We start from the raw sequence: 18,041 nt of genomic DNA, 5'->3' as shown, positions 1-18,041 counted from the left end.
TAACCATTGTTCGTCCCATTCTATCCCAGAAGAGTATTTTGTTTTCACATTTATCTACTCCCTTCTCAATATCTTCAATCTTCCCTCTCCAGGGGTTCCTTTCTTAACACTTCAAATATGTACAGGTCTCCCCTATTTTTGAAAAAAAAAATCTTAAAAAAAACCCTACTGCCTCTATATTATTCAATTTCTTTCCTTCCTTTTACTGCCAAAATGAGTGTGTTATAGCTGATATTCCCCTTTTCCCTCACTACCTAATCCCTCTTTTTTTGTTCTTTAGTTGTTTTGACACTTTTTTTGAAAGTGTTGGACTTTCAAAGACTTATCCAACACTTTTCTTGGCAAAGATACTGGAGTGGTTTGCCATTTCCTTTTCCAGCTCATTTGACAAATGAGGAAACTAAAGCAAAAAGTGTTAAGTGACTTGCCTAGAGTCACACAGCTGGTATCTGAGGCTGGATTTTTACTCAGGTTGGTCCACTGCACCGTGTAGCTGCCCTAAAGAATCCCTCTTTCACCCCTATCAATTTGGCTTACATCCCATCTCCTGAATATATTTGCTTAAAGGTCACCAGTGACCTTCTTTCTGACAAATCCATGTTCTTTTTCCTCTGCTCTCATTTTACTTTACCTCTCTGCTATATTTAAAATTAATCATCTCCGCTTTCCTCCTTTCTGTAAAACTACTTTTTTTTCCTTTAGAAACTACGCTATCCTGCCTTTTTCTCTCATCTTTTTTGCCACTTCTGTTTCCTTTGCTGACTCCTCTTCCCTCTGAGTTCTTGGTCCTCTGGATCTTCTCTAAGTCTCTCCCCTCATATCACTTAATCATTTTCATGACTTCAATTGCACTGCTATGCTGATGACTCTGAAATATAAATTTCACTTCAGCTCCATTCTCATATTCTCCACTTTTAGCTGGACATTATCACTTTTATAGTCTCCCATTTTCAAACTCACATAGCCAAAAATCAAGCTCAATATCTTCCTCTATAGCCAATTCCCCCTCCAAATGTTCCCATTTGTCGATGGTACTATCATTCTTTCAGTTTTCAGGTTCAACTCCCCACTTCACAGGCATCTTTGACACAACTCTGCCTTGTATCTCAAATATATGCAGTCAGTTTGCCTATCAAATCTTACTCATTTTCCTTTAAAATATCTCTTGTATCAATACTTTCTTATTTCTATTGATATCACCTGGGCCCTTATTACTTCAATTCCTGGATTATCATAATAGCTTCCTCTTCAATTAGAGACCTTCCCCATCCAATCCATCAATCAACAATTTAGAATGTTCTCTGAAATTGCCATTTTCATTATGTTACTTAGAGTTCAAAACTTCCAATGGATTCTCATTTATCAAAGGCTCTCAAGACACAAAAAATGGAATGGGCCATAACAGGTTTTCTAATTCAGCAATTTCATTTTATAGTCTAACTCTTTTCTATAAACTTCTCTATTCTACCAATCTAACATTATTTCTCACTATTTTTCAGTAGCTCTCCATCCCAGCCATCATCACCATCTCTACCTTCCTGCTCTCCCTCGTTCTTTCCTTTCCCTGAAATGCTCCAATTCTCAATTTGATGATCTTCACTCTTATTTGTTTTTCAAGTCCCAGTTGCAATCTCACCTCCTCTACGAAAGCTTCCCCAATTATTCCTTCCTTAACTGATCTCCTCTTCTCTGACGTTTATAATCTGTATCAGACAATTCAGTACTTAGCTATATGCTGTCATGTATTATTTGAAATAATTTCATGCAAATTTGTCTTGTCTTTCCAACATGATTAGATTAAGGTTGGGGTAAGAGAGGAACTGTTCTATCTTTTCTGTGCCCTTCCACAGTGCCTAAGCACCATGCTAAGTACCTTGTAAGTACTCAGTAAGTACCTGTTGACTGATAATATTGTGAGAGATTTTGTTAAGGCACAATGAAGAAACTGACAGTTTAGGTGACAAAACACTAGGGAATGGACAACTTTGAGATGTTTTTCCTATAGCCAAGATCTGACCAATGTCACTCCTCTACTCAATAAACTTCAGTAGCTCCCTATTATTCTTTCTCTGGCCTTCAAAGCCCTTCCCAACCTGGTCCCAACTTTACTTTCTAGCCTTATTACATATTACTTTCCTTCATATATTCTATGGTCCAGTCCAACTGGCCTACCTGCTATTCTTCACAAAAGACACCATTTCCAGTAAGCATGCCTTTGAACTGGCAGTCCACCATGCCTGAAATGTACTCCTTCCTTACTTCTACCTGTGAAAATTCATATTTTTTTTCAAAACTTAGTTGACATACCATCATCTACGTGAAGTCTTTCATGATCCCAGCTGGTAGTGCCCTACTCCTCAAAACTGCCTTGCATTTGTTTTGTGTATATTTTGTAAATATTTATATGTGTACATGTTGTCTCTCTTGGTAGAACATAATCTCCATGAAGTAGGGACTGTTTTATTTTTGTTTTTGTATCCTTAACATCTGGCACACAGCACTTAGTTCTAATATGAGCATCAGGTAAGCTGTTTATTATATTCTGCTATTCAACTGGACTTAGAGGCTTCAGAGTGTCACCCACCTTCTGAAATGCCATTTAGCTAGCTAACCACTGTTCACTGTTAAGCAACTACTTTTAATTACTAAACTTTGACAGGATCTTCTCATAATAACACAAGCTGTCCCAAAAGTCTTTAATAATTAAGCTTTAATAAATTTCTAATAAGTTCTAATAAGTTCTAATAAGCTTAAACTTACACTAAGACTTTAGCACACCATGTATATTCACAACAAAATGTATCACAAGAGGAAATCTTTCTCTGACCATCCCTGTTAAGCTCAGAAATCAAGGCAAGCCAGCCCAGCTCTTCCCTCCCCTTCTTCTCCCTTCCTTCCATATAGATATTCATTTGCTTAAAGACAAGAGGTCCTTTAAAATAATTTGAGGTTCTGGAGCTATTATTTTACTGAATAATCTAAAGTGTGACAATTAGCTTTAAATGAGAAAACTAGTAATTTCTGTATAAATAATAAACCATTACTCAATACGGGCTAAAGAGAGTCCCTTCCCAAATGGACAAATAAAGATTAAGACAAAACAACAGGGTTTATATGGTAATCTCAGGATTCTTTATTTTGGGATATTAATCTGCTCACAAGATACCCAGTTCAAGTCAATGCTATCAAATCCTATGCTTCCCATGTGCTTTTATAAATACACAAACTGACTTTTAAAACCAATATAGCCATACCTCATTTTATTTAATATCTATGTTCCCGACAAGCTGTGTGCAAACATAATTTTGATAAATCTTATCATTCTAAACTACAGAAGTTCATTATTTAATGGAATTCTAGTGTGCCTACTTCAATAAATCAAATAATCCTTCTTTCAAATGAATAATCATGTCCTAATATTCTGATTTACAAATCAATATTTTCTTCTATCAGTTTTGTTTAACATAGGGTTACATCTGTATGATACAAGTTTCAGAGCTAGAGTTAAGCAGGTAGCTGTCCCACCCCTATACCATAAGGTCATATACCACATAGGTATAAGGTATTTGTACCTTTCCCAAGAAATCCTTACCAGTGTGTGTTTTCATGTGCTCATCGAAGTACTGTTTCATGTTGAAGTCCTTGCCACACCACTGACACATGAACTGTTTGTGTCCAATGTGGATGCTCATGTGGGAGCGAAGCTGGTACTTGTATTGAAACCTTTCATCACAGTTCTGTATTAGACACAGCAGAGAGAATCTTGAATCATATTGGATGATAGGTGTAGCAGTAGTGGTGAATATAACAAAAACTTGTCCACTTCTGCACATCCTAACACTTTTTCTGAGGCTGAGCTATATTCAACTCAAAATGGGAACCCCCTAGAATCACCTATTTTGTTTTGTCTGCAAGTGAGTTACTAATGAACGGAGGAAAAATCCTCCGTTGTGTGTATTGAACCAAGCTCTATTGCTGAAGGAAGAAACATTACTTGCCATAAAGTGATAAAAATGGCAATTTCATCATTTCCTAAATGTAGACCTGATCCAAGAAGCTTAATAATAGGGCATGTTAGTGGTGTGTTAAAAATAAAATTTTAAGTTATATAGACAACACATACCCCACAAAGACATACAGTCCTATATAAGCAGTGATTAAATGTATGCCAACGGTGTATTTCTGAAGGTTTTGTAGAAACAAAGTCTTGAATTGAGCTATACATCTCTCTCTCAAGAAATAGTGTCAAATATCCCAAGGCCACTCCCTTCTGCCTATCTTCAACATAGTGGCAATTTCCTCACCTCACACCTGAAGGGCTTCTCTCCAGAATGCTGCAGGGAATGCACCTTGAGTGACATACTGCGTTTGAATGACTTTCCACAGGTTTCACATGTAAATGGCATGTCTTTTGTATGTGCTGCAACACAGAATGTATTTATACTCAGAATACTAAGTTCACCCAAAACCATCATACAGTCATATAGGAAAAAACATATGTCTTACTACTATAAAACTACATTCCCATTTCTTGAATTATCTTTTTAGTCATTAATGACAATATCCTGAGTAGGAGAACAAATGATATTTAAAAGGGGAGGGAGGGAAGTGGGAGAGGGGAGAACCACACCATAAAAGTGCTGCCTGGTAAACTAAATACTCAAGGTCACACCAAAGAAAAATTAGAAGAGAACCAGATCAGGTACCCTCACAGCTATAGCTAGAGAGAGAATTCTTATCACACAAGGGAAAGAAGCAATCAGATAAAATCATAAAATAGATAATTTCAATTACATGAAATGTGTTACTTTTGCAGTAACAAAAATCAGTGCTACTAAGATTAGAAGCAAAGCTACTGACTGGGAAATAAATATTCATGTCAAACATCTCTAGTAAGGAATTTATGCCCAAGATATGCAGGAACCTAATATGAATGTGTAAGAATAAGAATTATTCCTCAATAGATAAAATGGTCAAAGGACACAAACAAATAGTTCTCAAAAGAAGAGTATTAACAACCATATGAAAGACTGCTCTCAATCACTAATAATAAGAGAAACGCGAATCAAAACAACTTTGAGTTTTCACCTCACAGTCAGCAAATTGGCAAAGATGACAAAATATCCAAATAATTAATGTTAGAAGGGCTGAGGAAAGTCAGGCACATTAATAAACTATTGGTGGAGCTATGAGCAGATCTAACCATTCTGGAAAGCAATTTGGAATTATGCTAAGAAAGTCACCAAAACATCCATACCTTTGACCCAAAGATCTCAGTCCAGTGATGAGGTCAAAGGTAGAAAGAAAAGCCCCATTTTCCACTACAAATGTTTATAGACTGGCAAGACTCATTTGAACTGATACAAAGTGAAGTAAGTAGAACAAGGAAAATAATACACACAATGACTACAACAATGTGAGTGGACAGAACAACAAAAAGAAACTGAACCCTGCAGTTATAGTGACCAAGCCTAGTTCCAAAGAATAGATGAGAAAAATGTACCTTTTTCTCTATCTGCTGGAGAAGTGGGCAACTATTGATGTGAGCAGTGCATATATTGTCAGATTCACCTGATGTATTAGTTAATTTTGCTGTTTCTTTTCCTTCTCATTTTTTATATATTTGGAAATGAAGGTGATATAAAAACAAAAGAAATCAAGAATTTTTTTAAAAAAGAATTATTGTTTGATGCTTATAGGGCTCAAGACTTTTTTCATTTAGTTTCAGTAAGTCAAGGATGATTGGGATAAGGCAGCTTTCCCAATCTTGGTCCATGGTGGGCAGAAAGAAAAGTCTTGTAAACAAGGAAAAAGAGGATAAAGAGGACAGAAGTAGTGGCAGGAAGAACTCACCAACCATGTGCTTCCGCACATGAGCCATGGTGTAGAACTTCTTCTCACAAATCTCACAGGAAAATTTCTTTTCTGCATATCCATGGACAATCTTGATATGTTCATGAAGGGACCAGAGCTTCTTGAATGATTTGTTACAGGAAACGCACTATGTGGGTGGGATAAACAGAAAGAAACTTAATTTACAGCTCACAAGAAGCTGCATTTGCCTGCTGGCAGAAGGAGCATATGAGTTTTTAATTCATGGCAGAAGCCACAAATCCAGAGAAACACAAATCCCAATGATGCTCAGATCCTAACTAAATATCTCCCAAACACCAAATGCTGTATATTTTTTATTTACTAAGCCTCATCTTTCAGATACACTTTGGGAGATTTATTAACTCAACTAAACTAATGCAACTCTTTGTGACCCTATTTGGGGTTTTATTGGCAAAGATCCTGCAATGGTTTGACATATCCTTCTCCAGAAGAGCTGAACACAAATGAAACAACTCAACAACAACAACAACAACAAAAACTAAGGCAAGAAGAAATGAGGAGTTGCCCTTGCATTGAGATATACACTGTCTGGCTAGTCTCTTCTTAGTGGCATAGACAGCTAGCTGTTGCTGAAGGAACTCCAAATCCTTAATATGCAAACTGTTCAATATCCACAGCAACTAGACTTTTCTGGTCTTTCAACATGCTTTTGTGTCACTTTCTTTGCAAACCCAGTTAGTGTAGGCTAAGGGGATTCAAACTGATTTTAATAATAGCCTAAATAAAGCATAATTAGGATAATAAATATACTATGGAGAAAAAACAAAACCTCACATAATGTATACTGAATAACAATGCCACCTTCCCACTCTGACAAAATGGATAATTTAAAACTCTACAGCACTTTTTCATCAAACTAATTAGAACCATTAAATGCTTCCCTTTGGCACAGCTTGGCACAAACTCATCAATATAAACTACAATACTCCTTTTCCAATATAAATTTCAGATGTCTCTTGTTGTAGTGCTATCCTTGAGCCAACCCATCACTTGGCATAAGTTACCACTGAATTCAATGGTGATCTCTCTCTTAACTAGAGACGTACTGAGTAGGAACTGAATCTGAACAAAATGCTTCTGGCAAAAAGAGATCAGGTCAAGAAGGTCCTTGGGAATCATTAAGACCCAGGGTACATACACACAGTAATCATGCTAGCATTTAAACTAAAGAATCCAAGAATAACAGCTCTCATCAAAAATAAGTCTGGGCAGAGTTGATAAGAAACATCTATAGGTGCTAATATGTTGCTCTAAGAAAAGCTACAACTTATCCAACAGACTTCTGTGGAAAAAGAGTATAATATTCTACATGCAAATTATTATGATTTTTACCATTCCTCATATCACCAGAAACACTGAATTTCTATAGCTGAGAACAAAGCACAACAAGGTTCTGTTTTTGTAACAGATTTTTGTTAACTAAGTCAGCAAGATCTACAAATAAGTTTGTATGCACAATTAACATTTGGCAAAATGACAATTATTTTTTAAAAAGGATTTCCTTGGTATCTTCCTGTAAGCTGTACTTTCCTGAAGTTTAACACAAAATCAGAAGAATGAAGGATACTTATGAAGATCATGATAATTTTCAATACTCATCAGAAACCAACAGTTACAGGATTTCAATTTTACCCCTAGGATGCAGCATTGTGCTATATTCCTTTGTTCAGGATAATTCAGATCAAACCATACAGCCAAAACACTTATCTCTTTTAAAAAAAAAAAGCAGACTTTTTTTTCTTTTTCTTTTTTATCCTTTGTTATAAGGGATGGGCCACTGAATGGAGGTGGGAATATATTCAGAAATGAAGGTGATGTAAAGACAAAAAAATCAGAAAATTTTTAAATCACATAAAAATAAAGTAAAGCAAAGATTTCAACTGTTGGAGGTCAAGAAGTGGGGTTGAAGACAGAAAATTATATCTATTAGCAATTGATACCAGAGGCTTTCTAGGAAAATAAATTCATTCTTTCAAAAGGTTTAAAAAGTTTCCATTTTGCATATTCCAAAAAGGAAGAATCTTTAAAAGAAGTTTAGCTTTCAATGAATATTCATTAGTATATACTCACATATACATATAAAGGAATCCAATGTTATTAATCAGAACACTTCTAAATCCAACTATAATAGTCAATTAGATTCATTAATCTGCATCATGCATAGTTTCATTACCTTACTGATTAATAACGCTGTGCTAAAACTTTACATAAGTAGACTACAACATATTTTTCAAACAATCCAGCCTTTAAAGTTTAGCTATTCTCATGGACTTAGTTTCACATTTATTGTTAGCTCTCCACTGGTGAAAGCAAGCACATTCCTGGAAATATTTTTTATTTTTACCTATTTGAAGTCATCAGGATGTTATTCCCTCAGCTGTACCCAAATATGGCACTCTTAAACAGAGAAAAACCCTTCCCCTCTTTCTTTCCATCTACCTGACACCTTCTTATGACCTCTAACCTTTAAGATTCTAAACCAGGGGTGGGGAACCTATGCCCTTGAGGCCACATGTGGCCTTCTAGGTCCTCAAATGCGGCCCCTCCTCGACCGAATCCAAACTTCACAGAACCATAACAAAAGGATTTGTTCTGTGAAGTTTGGAGTCAGTCAAAGGGCCTCACTTGAAGACCTAGAAGGCCACATATGGCTTTGGGGCCACAGGTTCCCCACCCTGCTCTAAACTATACATGTTAAACACTTTAAGATACCAAAACTGACTGAAAAGATGGCCAACAAAGTACCAAATCAGAGCATTCCTTACAGTGCAGCCTTCTTCTCGCTCTTCCAAATTTTGGAGTCAGTTTATATTTAAAGTTTTGACTCTAAAATATGAGACCCCACTGCTGAAAGATTAAAATACACCATTGTTAAAAAACTTACTCTAGTCTCTACTATTTTTTCTCTTGAGCATATATCAGGAAAGTCTGGAGAGCTAAGCACTACTCTAGGATTCCCTTCTTGTTGACCAAACCTACCTGGATGTTTTTTTCACAGTCTGTTTGCTGATGAAGGGACAGCTCACTTTCCAGGACAAACTTCTTGCCACATTTGTCACAGATCTGCATGCGCCTATGTGTGACATTCATGTGCTTCTCCAGGTACCAGCGTGTATTAAACACCCTGGGACACTTCTCACAAGTCAAAGTCTCTTTCTCCTCACACTTAGCTTTCTGCACTGGTGCTTTTGGCTCCTTTGCAGCCTTCTTCTTACGCTTGGGAGGCTCTACACTTTTCCTACGGCCTCTGGTTGTTCTGGGTGTAGGGGAAGTGGTAGCTGCGGCGACTGATGCAGCTCTCCTTGTTCTTCTTTGTGCAACACTGACTTTCTCCACTCTCTTCTCCTTTTTCTTTTGCCGTTCATTCTCTTCATAGTCATTACTATCATCGGTAGCCTCTTCCTCACTTTCTTCCTCTTCCTCCTCACTGCTGGTTTTAAGAACTGGAGTCTCTTTGGATTGAGAGGAAACACCCTTCTCCCCTTTAGATACATTTAACGTTTGGTTGTTAAGGTTTACCTCTACTATAATCTGTTCCCTTTTATAAGTTACCTCTTCCTCTTCTTCTTCCATGTCATCAGAGTTTTCGTGGTCTTCTTTAACAGCACGGACTTCAGCCACTGATCTGGTTTCCCTGAAAAAAGGTTGTTCTTCTGTTTCATGGAGATGTGATTTGCTCATTTTGGTGTCCACTAAAACAGAATATGGGCTTCCTGACTCTCTTTTGTACACTTTGGTGGACAGGTCAAGTTCTTGGTTGGCACCATGATAAAATGTGGATGGCACTTGACCACGATGGCTGTCTTCTTGTGCCATCCCTGCTACATGCACGGCACAGTTTTCAACCAGCTCTTGGCAAGAATTGGCTGTGTGGCTCATTGGCAAAGGGCCCAATTCATTAAGCAGTTTAGAAGTTGGTGAAGCAGCTTTAAAATAGGGTGGGCAATAAGACACAAAACCCGTTCCATTCATACAGAATGATAAAATTAAAAAGGGAAAGATCCTCCTCTTAGAGCCTACATGCAATTCTTCCAGTGTTTCAGCACCAAAACAAAATGAAAGAAGTTTGGTAGTATGGCAAGAGTACAGCACTAGAGCTTTTTCTTTTGAAGAGCACTGCAAATGACTCGGAGCATCTTATCTACAAAGAAAAGCAGAAAGAAGGAAAAATATCAAATGCCACTACTTCCTACTTATAACACGTGCTGAATTTATCCAACAAACATTGTCTTAAGATTATTGGATCCTGCATACACCACGTAGCACACGCACCATCTAAAAGGCCTAGAAGGAGTAACTTGCCGGTAAGGAAAGGAACTTTACTACACTATACACATTCAACAGACTTTTATTAAATGCTTGATATTTGCACCATGATGCTTCTGACACTGTTGTAACACATTCCTGAAACTGAGGAGTTGATAATCTAGTTATGTAATATCTAACCTACATATAATACTCAAGGGCTCCAAAACAGGTTTTCTTTTCAGTAATTTCCATTACTCATTATACCAAGTACTTACAGAAGACCAGCAATTACTATGCTAGGGACTTAGGGGTCTGGCGATATTTTCCCAAACAAAAACTAAGCTACGCGGTTAATCAATTTTACTGTGTTGCCATAAATGAGATGGTTTTTATATTAGTGCAGGCAGTATTATATTGTGGCCTTTAAAACTAGAAACAAAGAAAGTTGTCAAAACCAGCTGCTCTCACCATACTAAAACTGCATATAACACATGCACACATATAAAGACATTGGTATACTCAGTATGGGTTACTACGTGTGTTTGCTCAGTTGGTGATTCTCAATCTTTTGTGACATATATTCTTTTTTTATTGTGATTATAAAAGCCTTTTATATATTGCTTTAAAACTGACAAAACATCTTATACATGTGTTATCCTATTCAAATTCACCCCAACCCTGTGAGATAGGTGTTATCACCTCTTCTCTGGCTGTGCCTCTGACTGTCCTGGACTTTGTCACCATGACTCAGCCTACCTTCTCACCCTGGAACTTCTCTCTACATCTGAGGCATTCTTATCCTGTAACAGCCGTCTGCCATGCCAAGTCACTTTCTCCTATTGATGAGTTTTCTTAGGGAGGGGGGCATGTCTCCATTTTGGGGACAGGCCCAGTTTGGTCATGCTTTATTCCCCTCCTGGCTGTGCTTCAGACTCTACAAGTCACCACAAAGTCCCCATTTAGGTACTTTCCCAACTCCCTTGGCCCAACTCAGCCCCCCTTTTATGTGTTGTCTCTCACCCATTACAACGTAAGCTCTTTGAGGGCAAGGTTTGTATTTTCTTTTATTTATAGTCCAAGGGATACAAGTGCCCGTCACTTAGTAAACATAATGCTTGCCGCCTGTTTGCTTATTTTATAGTTAAGGAAACCGAGGCTGAATAGTTAACTGACTTGTTCAGTAATATTAAGTGCCAGAGGCAAGATCTGAACCAAGTCTACCTGACTCCAAGCCCAACATGATATCCACTACACCATACTGCCTCTGTTATTGACTTGATTCATTTTCTGAAATATTGGAATTTCTGGGGTATTTCAACTGTTTACCCGGATAAACAATTTAAAACCAGCGTTGACCTAGGAAACCCAGAAAGAATAGTCAACTATAAAAAAAGGAATGTATGGATTTAATAAGGCATAATTATAGGACACTATACAAAACATACTGTTTTTGTCCTTAAGGAATCTACAATCTAGGTATACATATTAATAGATTCAGTTATTGAGATAATTTTAAAGTTTCAAGAGGCATTCTTTCTGGCTGGTGATTTTAAGCCATTTTCAGTCTGCATAGCATATTTTTGTAACTGTTTTTCCGTCGTATCTGACTCTTTGTGACCTCATTTTGGGGTTTTCTTGGCAAAGATACTGAAGTGGTTTGCCATTTCCTTCTCCAGCTCATTTTATAGATGAGAAACTGAAGCAAACAAGGTTAAGTGACTTGCCCACTAGGATCACAAAGTGAGTGTCTGAAGCCAGATCTGAACTCATGAAGATGAGCCTTTCTGATTCCAAGCCTAGTGCTCTATCTACTATGCCACTTAACTGCCCCTTGCATAGCACACAGGATCTAGTTAATAAATAGTACACTCATCACTAGCTGACTTTTTAGACTATTACACAAATGAAGATTTCAATTCCAGAAAGGGATAATAATCAGGTAGATATAATCCCTAGAAAAACCAAACACAAAACATGAAAAAGAATCAAACTTCCCTTGATGAGACCAACAAATCCCTCACTGGCATTTAGCCAACCATTTATATCATGATGACTCATTTAAGCAGTACTTCAACCACATGAAGTGTCCAGCTGACAAAGTGAAATAAATTCACATGCTGATAACTATGCAGCCTTTAAAATACACTAAAGCAACTCCATAACTAATGTTTTAAATTACTTAAAATAGTACAGTCTTATCAGCCATATTTATTTATATTCCAAATTACACTGTCAATATTATTCGAATTAGTTTCCATTCTCATGAGATACACCAGAAGTATAATGGTAGATACTATTTTATTGAGATATGGCCTAGCTCTGAAGCTTCCTCACTGATGCAGACTACAAAACAGATTAACACTTCCAGAATAAAACATGCTAAAATAATAGGCAGCTGAGTTCTTCAGAAGAAAGAGGCTAAACACTCAATACATTTCAAAATCAGAATACAACGCATCTGATGCACTGATGGACCCAAATTTGTGTCCATTTTAAGTTATTTTTTGATACAAAGAAATTCAAATTACCTGTAGCCTTCAAAATTAATATGAACCAATAAATTATAGGTGTTTTTGGTAGTATACAAAATTAGAAAACAGTATCTATTCATCAAAGCACTTATAGTCTACCTGAGCAGAAAAGATAAATACACAAGAAACAACTAGAACTTATTTATATGTTACAGAGACTAAAGTACTAACTGTAATGTTTTTGCATTGCTCCCAGAATGTGATATAAACACATATGTACACATATAATATACACATATACAGACACATGCATATGCATACACACATATAAATGTTTAATTTTTCAGGGAATAAAAATATGGTTAGACAGTATTCAAGGGTGTCTGATCAAGCTGTTTCTTTTCAAAATTAAAAAAAAATTTTCAGTTGACAAGAATGTATTTTCTTTCCCTCTTAACTCCCTCTCCACCCTCACTGAAAAAGGAAAAGGAAAAACAAAACCCTTGTAACAAATATGCATGATCGAAAAAAATAAATTTCCACAATGGTCATGTCCAAAAATAAATTTCTCATTCTGCATCCTGAATCTATCACACTGCTCTTTCAGGAAGTGAGACTGCTTAATCATCTGTGGAATCACAGTTAGTCATTAAGCCTTTCAAAGTTGTTTGTCTTTATAATGTTGCTGTTATTGTATAAAGTGTTCTTCTGGTTCTGTTTCCTTTACTCTGCATCATCTATACAAGTCTTGATGGGTTTCTCTGAGGCTTTCCCTTTTGTCATTTCTTATGGCACCATAATATTCCCCAATATTCATATACCATAATTTGTTAAGCCATTCCCCAATTGATGGGCACCACCTTAGTTTTTACATCTCTGCCACTATAATAAGAGCTGCTATAAATATTTTTGTGTATATAGGTCCTTTTTCTATTTCTTTCACAGTAGTAATAGTGTTATTAATGTAATGACCAACTATGATTCCAAAGGAGGAATGATGAAGAATTCTACCACCTCCTGATGGAGAGTGACAGACTAAAAACAAAGCATGAGACATAAAATTTAGACATTGCTAATATGGGAATTTGTTTTGCTTTAACTATGCATATTCGTTTAAAGGGTCTTCTTATTTTTCCTTAATGGGAAGGAGGGGAGAAAGGGGAGAGGAAGAGAAAATAAAAGTTGTTATGTGAAAAGAAATTTTTAAAAAACAATTTCATCTACCTATTCCCAAAACTGAAAGTACATTATTGCAATGTGAAGCCAAGTTTGTTAGATAGCTTCAGTTTACAAAACATCCAATTGGTTATAGGGAACAGACAAAAAACATACTAATAATAAAAAACACCCAAAGATATTAAAATGAATGGTTGAGAAAAGTAATATCTGATTAATCTCAAGCTTTTTCTGAACCAACTGTACATTTGCCAAGTAATTAACTACCAAATTTATGTTTTCTAAATTTTCAGATGTCAAAGGGAAGTACCTATACGAAAGCCAGCCATACTGAAATTATATCTGTTGAAACATGTCTTGCAACGGCTGACCACTAGGCAGCCTACATCCTTCACTAATATTCTCACAATGTCATAAAGAAATCAAGGAAGGCTTCCTGAATGACCCCTGGAAAACTCATGGGAGAGCAAGAGTAAAAGATGGGCAAGACAGATGAGCTGTGATCTATATCACCGGACAGAATATCTACATATAGTGAGGTCACTGATACACTTGAGTACTTATAGAAACACTACATAAAAGTTAGGTGGTGCAGTGGATAAAGCGCCAGGCCTGAAGAGAGAAAGACTCATCTTCCTGAGTTCAAATCTGGCCTCTGACACTTACTAGCTGTGTGACCCTAGGCAAGTCACTTAACCTTGTTTGCCTCATTTCCTTACCTGCCAAGAAAACTTCAAATGGGGTCACAAAGAGTCAGACACGACTGAAAACTACTGAACATCATGTAAAAGTTATAATACCAACCATATCCAAATGAAACTATGGAGCGGAAAAAAGAATGTAGTTTTTTTCCCTTTCTTAGGATAAATTTAATATTTGTTTTCTAGTGTCATTACCACAGTATTTCTATTTTATTTTCTTTAGGGTTTTAAAAAAAGCTTGGTAGAGGGGGCAGCTAGGTGGCGCAGTGGATAGAGCACCGGCCCTGGATTCAGGAGGACCTGAAGTCAAATCCGGCCTCAGACACATAACACTTACTAGCTGTGTGACCCTGGGCAAGTCACTTAACCCCACTGCCTAGCAAAAAAACAAAAGCAAAAACAAAGAAAGCTTGGTAGAAACATAATGGTGTCTGAAGGACCTTGAACTTCTGGAGTCAGGAACGACTAGGTTCCCAGCTATGACACTTACTAGTTCTGTCAATCAACAAGTATTTATTAAGCACTTACCGAGTGTCAGGCACTATGCTAGGCATTGGGGGCACAAATACAATTAATGAAACTGTCATACCCACAAGAAGATTATATTCTGATTGGATATGTGGGATGAGGCAGAAGAAAGAGTCAAGAATAAAGCCAAGGTTACGGACCTGAACCACTAGAAAAATGGGGGTGCCTCTCATAAAAATAAGGAACAGCGAAAAAGGTAAGCATGAAGAGTAAAGATGAGTTCTGTTTTGGATATGTTGAGTTACTAGAGGTGATGAGGGGCTCTCAGGGGGAGAATCTGAGGCTGGGGATATAGATCGGTGAGCCATCTACCCAGAGCTGATAATTAAACCAATGAAAGCTGATGAGGTTACGCAGAGAGTACAAAGAGCAGAAGAGGAGGGGACCCAGGACAATGCCTTGGGGAATAACAACATTTGCAAACAAACTGGATGGACGGATAAGTTAGAAAGACTGGATGAGGCTCAGGATACAGTAGTATCATAAAAAGCCACAGAGGACAGAGTATCTAGGAAGACAGGGTGGTCACCAGTATCAAATACTGCAGATATATAAAGAAGAGTTAGGCCTGAGAAAAGACCATCAGACTTGGCAATATTAGATGACTAATAATTTTGGAGAGAGTAGTTTAAGTTGAGTGATTAGGCTGGAAGCTAGAATACAAAGAACTGAGGAGTGAGTGAGAGGAAATGAAGTGGAGACAGTTTTTCTAGGAGTTTGGCCAAGAACTGGAGGAGAAACATAGGACGATAGGTTAAGAAGATGGGTGGATCTAAGGAGTTTCTTACAAATGGGGAGAATTGGGTACATCTGGAATCAGCAGAGAAAAAAGAGAGAGGTTGAAAATTAGAGAAGTTGATGGAGGGCAATCTGGAGAGGCAAGGGCACATGTAGAGAGGTTAGTCTTGGCAAACAGAAGGGCCACCTCATCAGAATGGAGGAAAGAAGGAGGCAGAAGAGAATGATGTCATGGAGGTTTGGAAATGAAGAGAGGCAGAATCAAGATGACAGAGTGAAAGATCATAACTGCCGAAACTCCCCCAAATCTCTTCTACAACAACTACAGAAAATGTGCCAAACCAAATTGTGAGTGGGAAAGATATGAAAAAATTAGAATGAAATGAGTTGGAAAAATGAGCAAACAACAACAAAAAAGAAGCTGACCATAAATAGCTACTATGGTGAAAACTCAAGGCAAAAATTCAGAAGGCAATGATTTGACAACATCTACAAGCAAAGCTTCAGAGACAACTGCAGATCAGACACAAGCCCCACAAGAATTACTAGAAGAACTAAAGGGATTTTTTGTCAAAGAGCAAAAAAAGGTTTTTTAAATTAAAAGAGCAAGAGAGGAAAAATTAGAAAATGAAATTAAGATGGAACTCATGGCAAATAGCCTCAATATTCTCAATAAAGAAGCAAGTTCTAAGTTGAGAAGATGTGGGAGAGGGAAGTGTGGGAGGCTTGAAAAATGACTTGGAATAGCTTCTTTGGGAGTGAGAAAGACATTTAGTTAGAAAGGAAAAGGACAGCCTTATTCTAGTGAGGTACCAGTTGAGATTACTTAACAAAAACCTGTAGGGTATACAGTCAACCCAGCTGTTCTTCCAGTTCCATTCTGCTGCACTTGAATAGGAGTAGGAGAGGTATATGATTGGAATCATTCAGGAATAGGATTTGGCAAGGGATCAACAGAGACAATATAAAAGGATAAAGGATTCAAGAATAGAGGGCAGTGATAGAATTAAACTAGCTAACTCTAAGGTCATGACTAGAGAAGGTGGAGAGTGAAGTTAGAGAGGAAGAATGGCCTTTGAAAGTAATAAGGCTTGGAGGGGCTGGAGGTCTCAGTGAGGGTGAAGAATAGGTTTAAGAGGGGTGAGGCACAGAGATGGAATGATAAAAGGTTACAGTTAAATAAAAGAAGGCCACAATTTTTAATTAAGGAACCCAAAAAATGTAATTTTATTTCTCCAAGCATCATTAATACAACCTGAAAAATGGAAATAATCCTTGCACTACCACCTCACAGTGTTGTTGTAGGAAAACACAATTACCGAGAACCACAAATTGTAAGGCTGTTCAGGTATTTATTAATCCAGTAAATATTTATTAAGAATTTCAATTAAACAAATACTTATAAAGCATCTATTATATGCAAAGGCATTGTATTAGCATTGGGAGATAGAGATGAAATTATAACTAGCCCCTACTCTCAAGAAACTTTTGTTCTTTTTCGGATATACGATAATTTGAGGAGGGAGAGAGAGCACTGACTACATGGGAAGGCAGAGAATCAAAAAAGGCAGGTGGCACATAGGAAAAAGCACCTGAGTTATGCCTTAAAAGAAGTTAAGGATTCCAAGAGGTGAAAACGAGAAAGTTCATTCTAGGCCAGAGCAAGGAAAGCTTGTGTAAAGGCAAAAAGGCCAAGAGGTGGTATATACAATTATAATGACATTAGGAAACAAGTAGACCATATTGGCTAGATGAAGGAGACTGTAAAAAAGGAAATAATGTGAAATAAGTCTGGGAATGTAGGCTAGAACAACACTATGAAGAATTTTAAATAATATTTATAAAGTGATTTACAGTTATTTCATTTGATTCTCAAAACAAGCCTGGGATGTAGGTACTATTATTATCCACCATTTTACAAATGAGGAAACTGAGGTTGACAGAGGTTAAATGACTTACCTCAGGTTACACACCTAGTGTCTGAGGCTGGATTTGAACTTTGGTCTTCCCAACTTCAGGTCTAGTGCTCTATCCACTGTACCACTTAAATGTCAGGCTGGAATGCTTGTATGAACTTATATGTCAAGTACTGTTGAGAAAACAGGTGAAGCTAACAGAGCAGTGGTCCTGGAGCTAGGAAACCAATCTGACTTTGAATCTCACCTCATATACTAACCAGATAGATGATCAAGGCAAATCATTTCATTCTTCAGAGGCTGTTTTCTATTCAGTAAAATGAAGATGATGATGCCTGCATTCCCTCCTTCACAGGGTTACTGTGAAG

General features: G+C 37.2%; 1 protein-coding gene across 3 annotated transcripts in view; it reads right to left on the bottom strand.

The window, feature by feature from the left end:
- Window positions 1-18,041, bottom strand: part of ZNF652 (zinc finger protein 652) — a 95,131-nt gene that overhangs the window by 11,297 nt on the left and 65,793 nt on the right. For all 3 annotated transcript variants that reach the window (XM_020997303.2, XM_020997306.2, XM_020997307.2), the window contains 4 exons: window positions 8,875-10,036; window positions 5,854-6,001; window positions 4,305-4,420; window positions 3,593-3,737 (listed from right to left, as the gene is read on the bottom strand). In XM_020997303.2, coding sequence (XP_020852962.1) covers window positions 3,593-3,737; window positions 4,305-4,420; window positions 5,854-6,001; window positions 8,875-9,867 — 1,402 coding nt within the window. In that variant the 5' untranslated portion in view covers window positions 9,868-10,036. The remainder of the gene's footprint in view (window positions 1-3,592; window positions 3,738-4,304; window positions 4,421-5,853; window positions 6,002-8,874; window positions 10,037-18,041) is intronic.

Source organism: Phascolarctos cinereus, unplaced genomic scaffold, assembly GCF_003287225.1.
Source record: "Phascolarctos cinereus isolate Bilbo 61053 unplaced genomic scaffold, phaCin_HiC Scaffold_5;HRSCAF=322, whole genome shotgun sequence".
Taxonomy (NCBI): Eukaryota; Metazoa; Chordata; class Mammalia; order Diprotodontia; family Phascolarctidae; genus Phascolarctos; species Phascolarctos cinereus.
The sequence above is the reverse complement of the archived record's forward strand: the minus strand, read 5'-3'. Positions and strand labels throughout refer to the sequence as shown.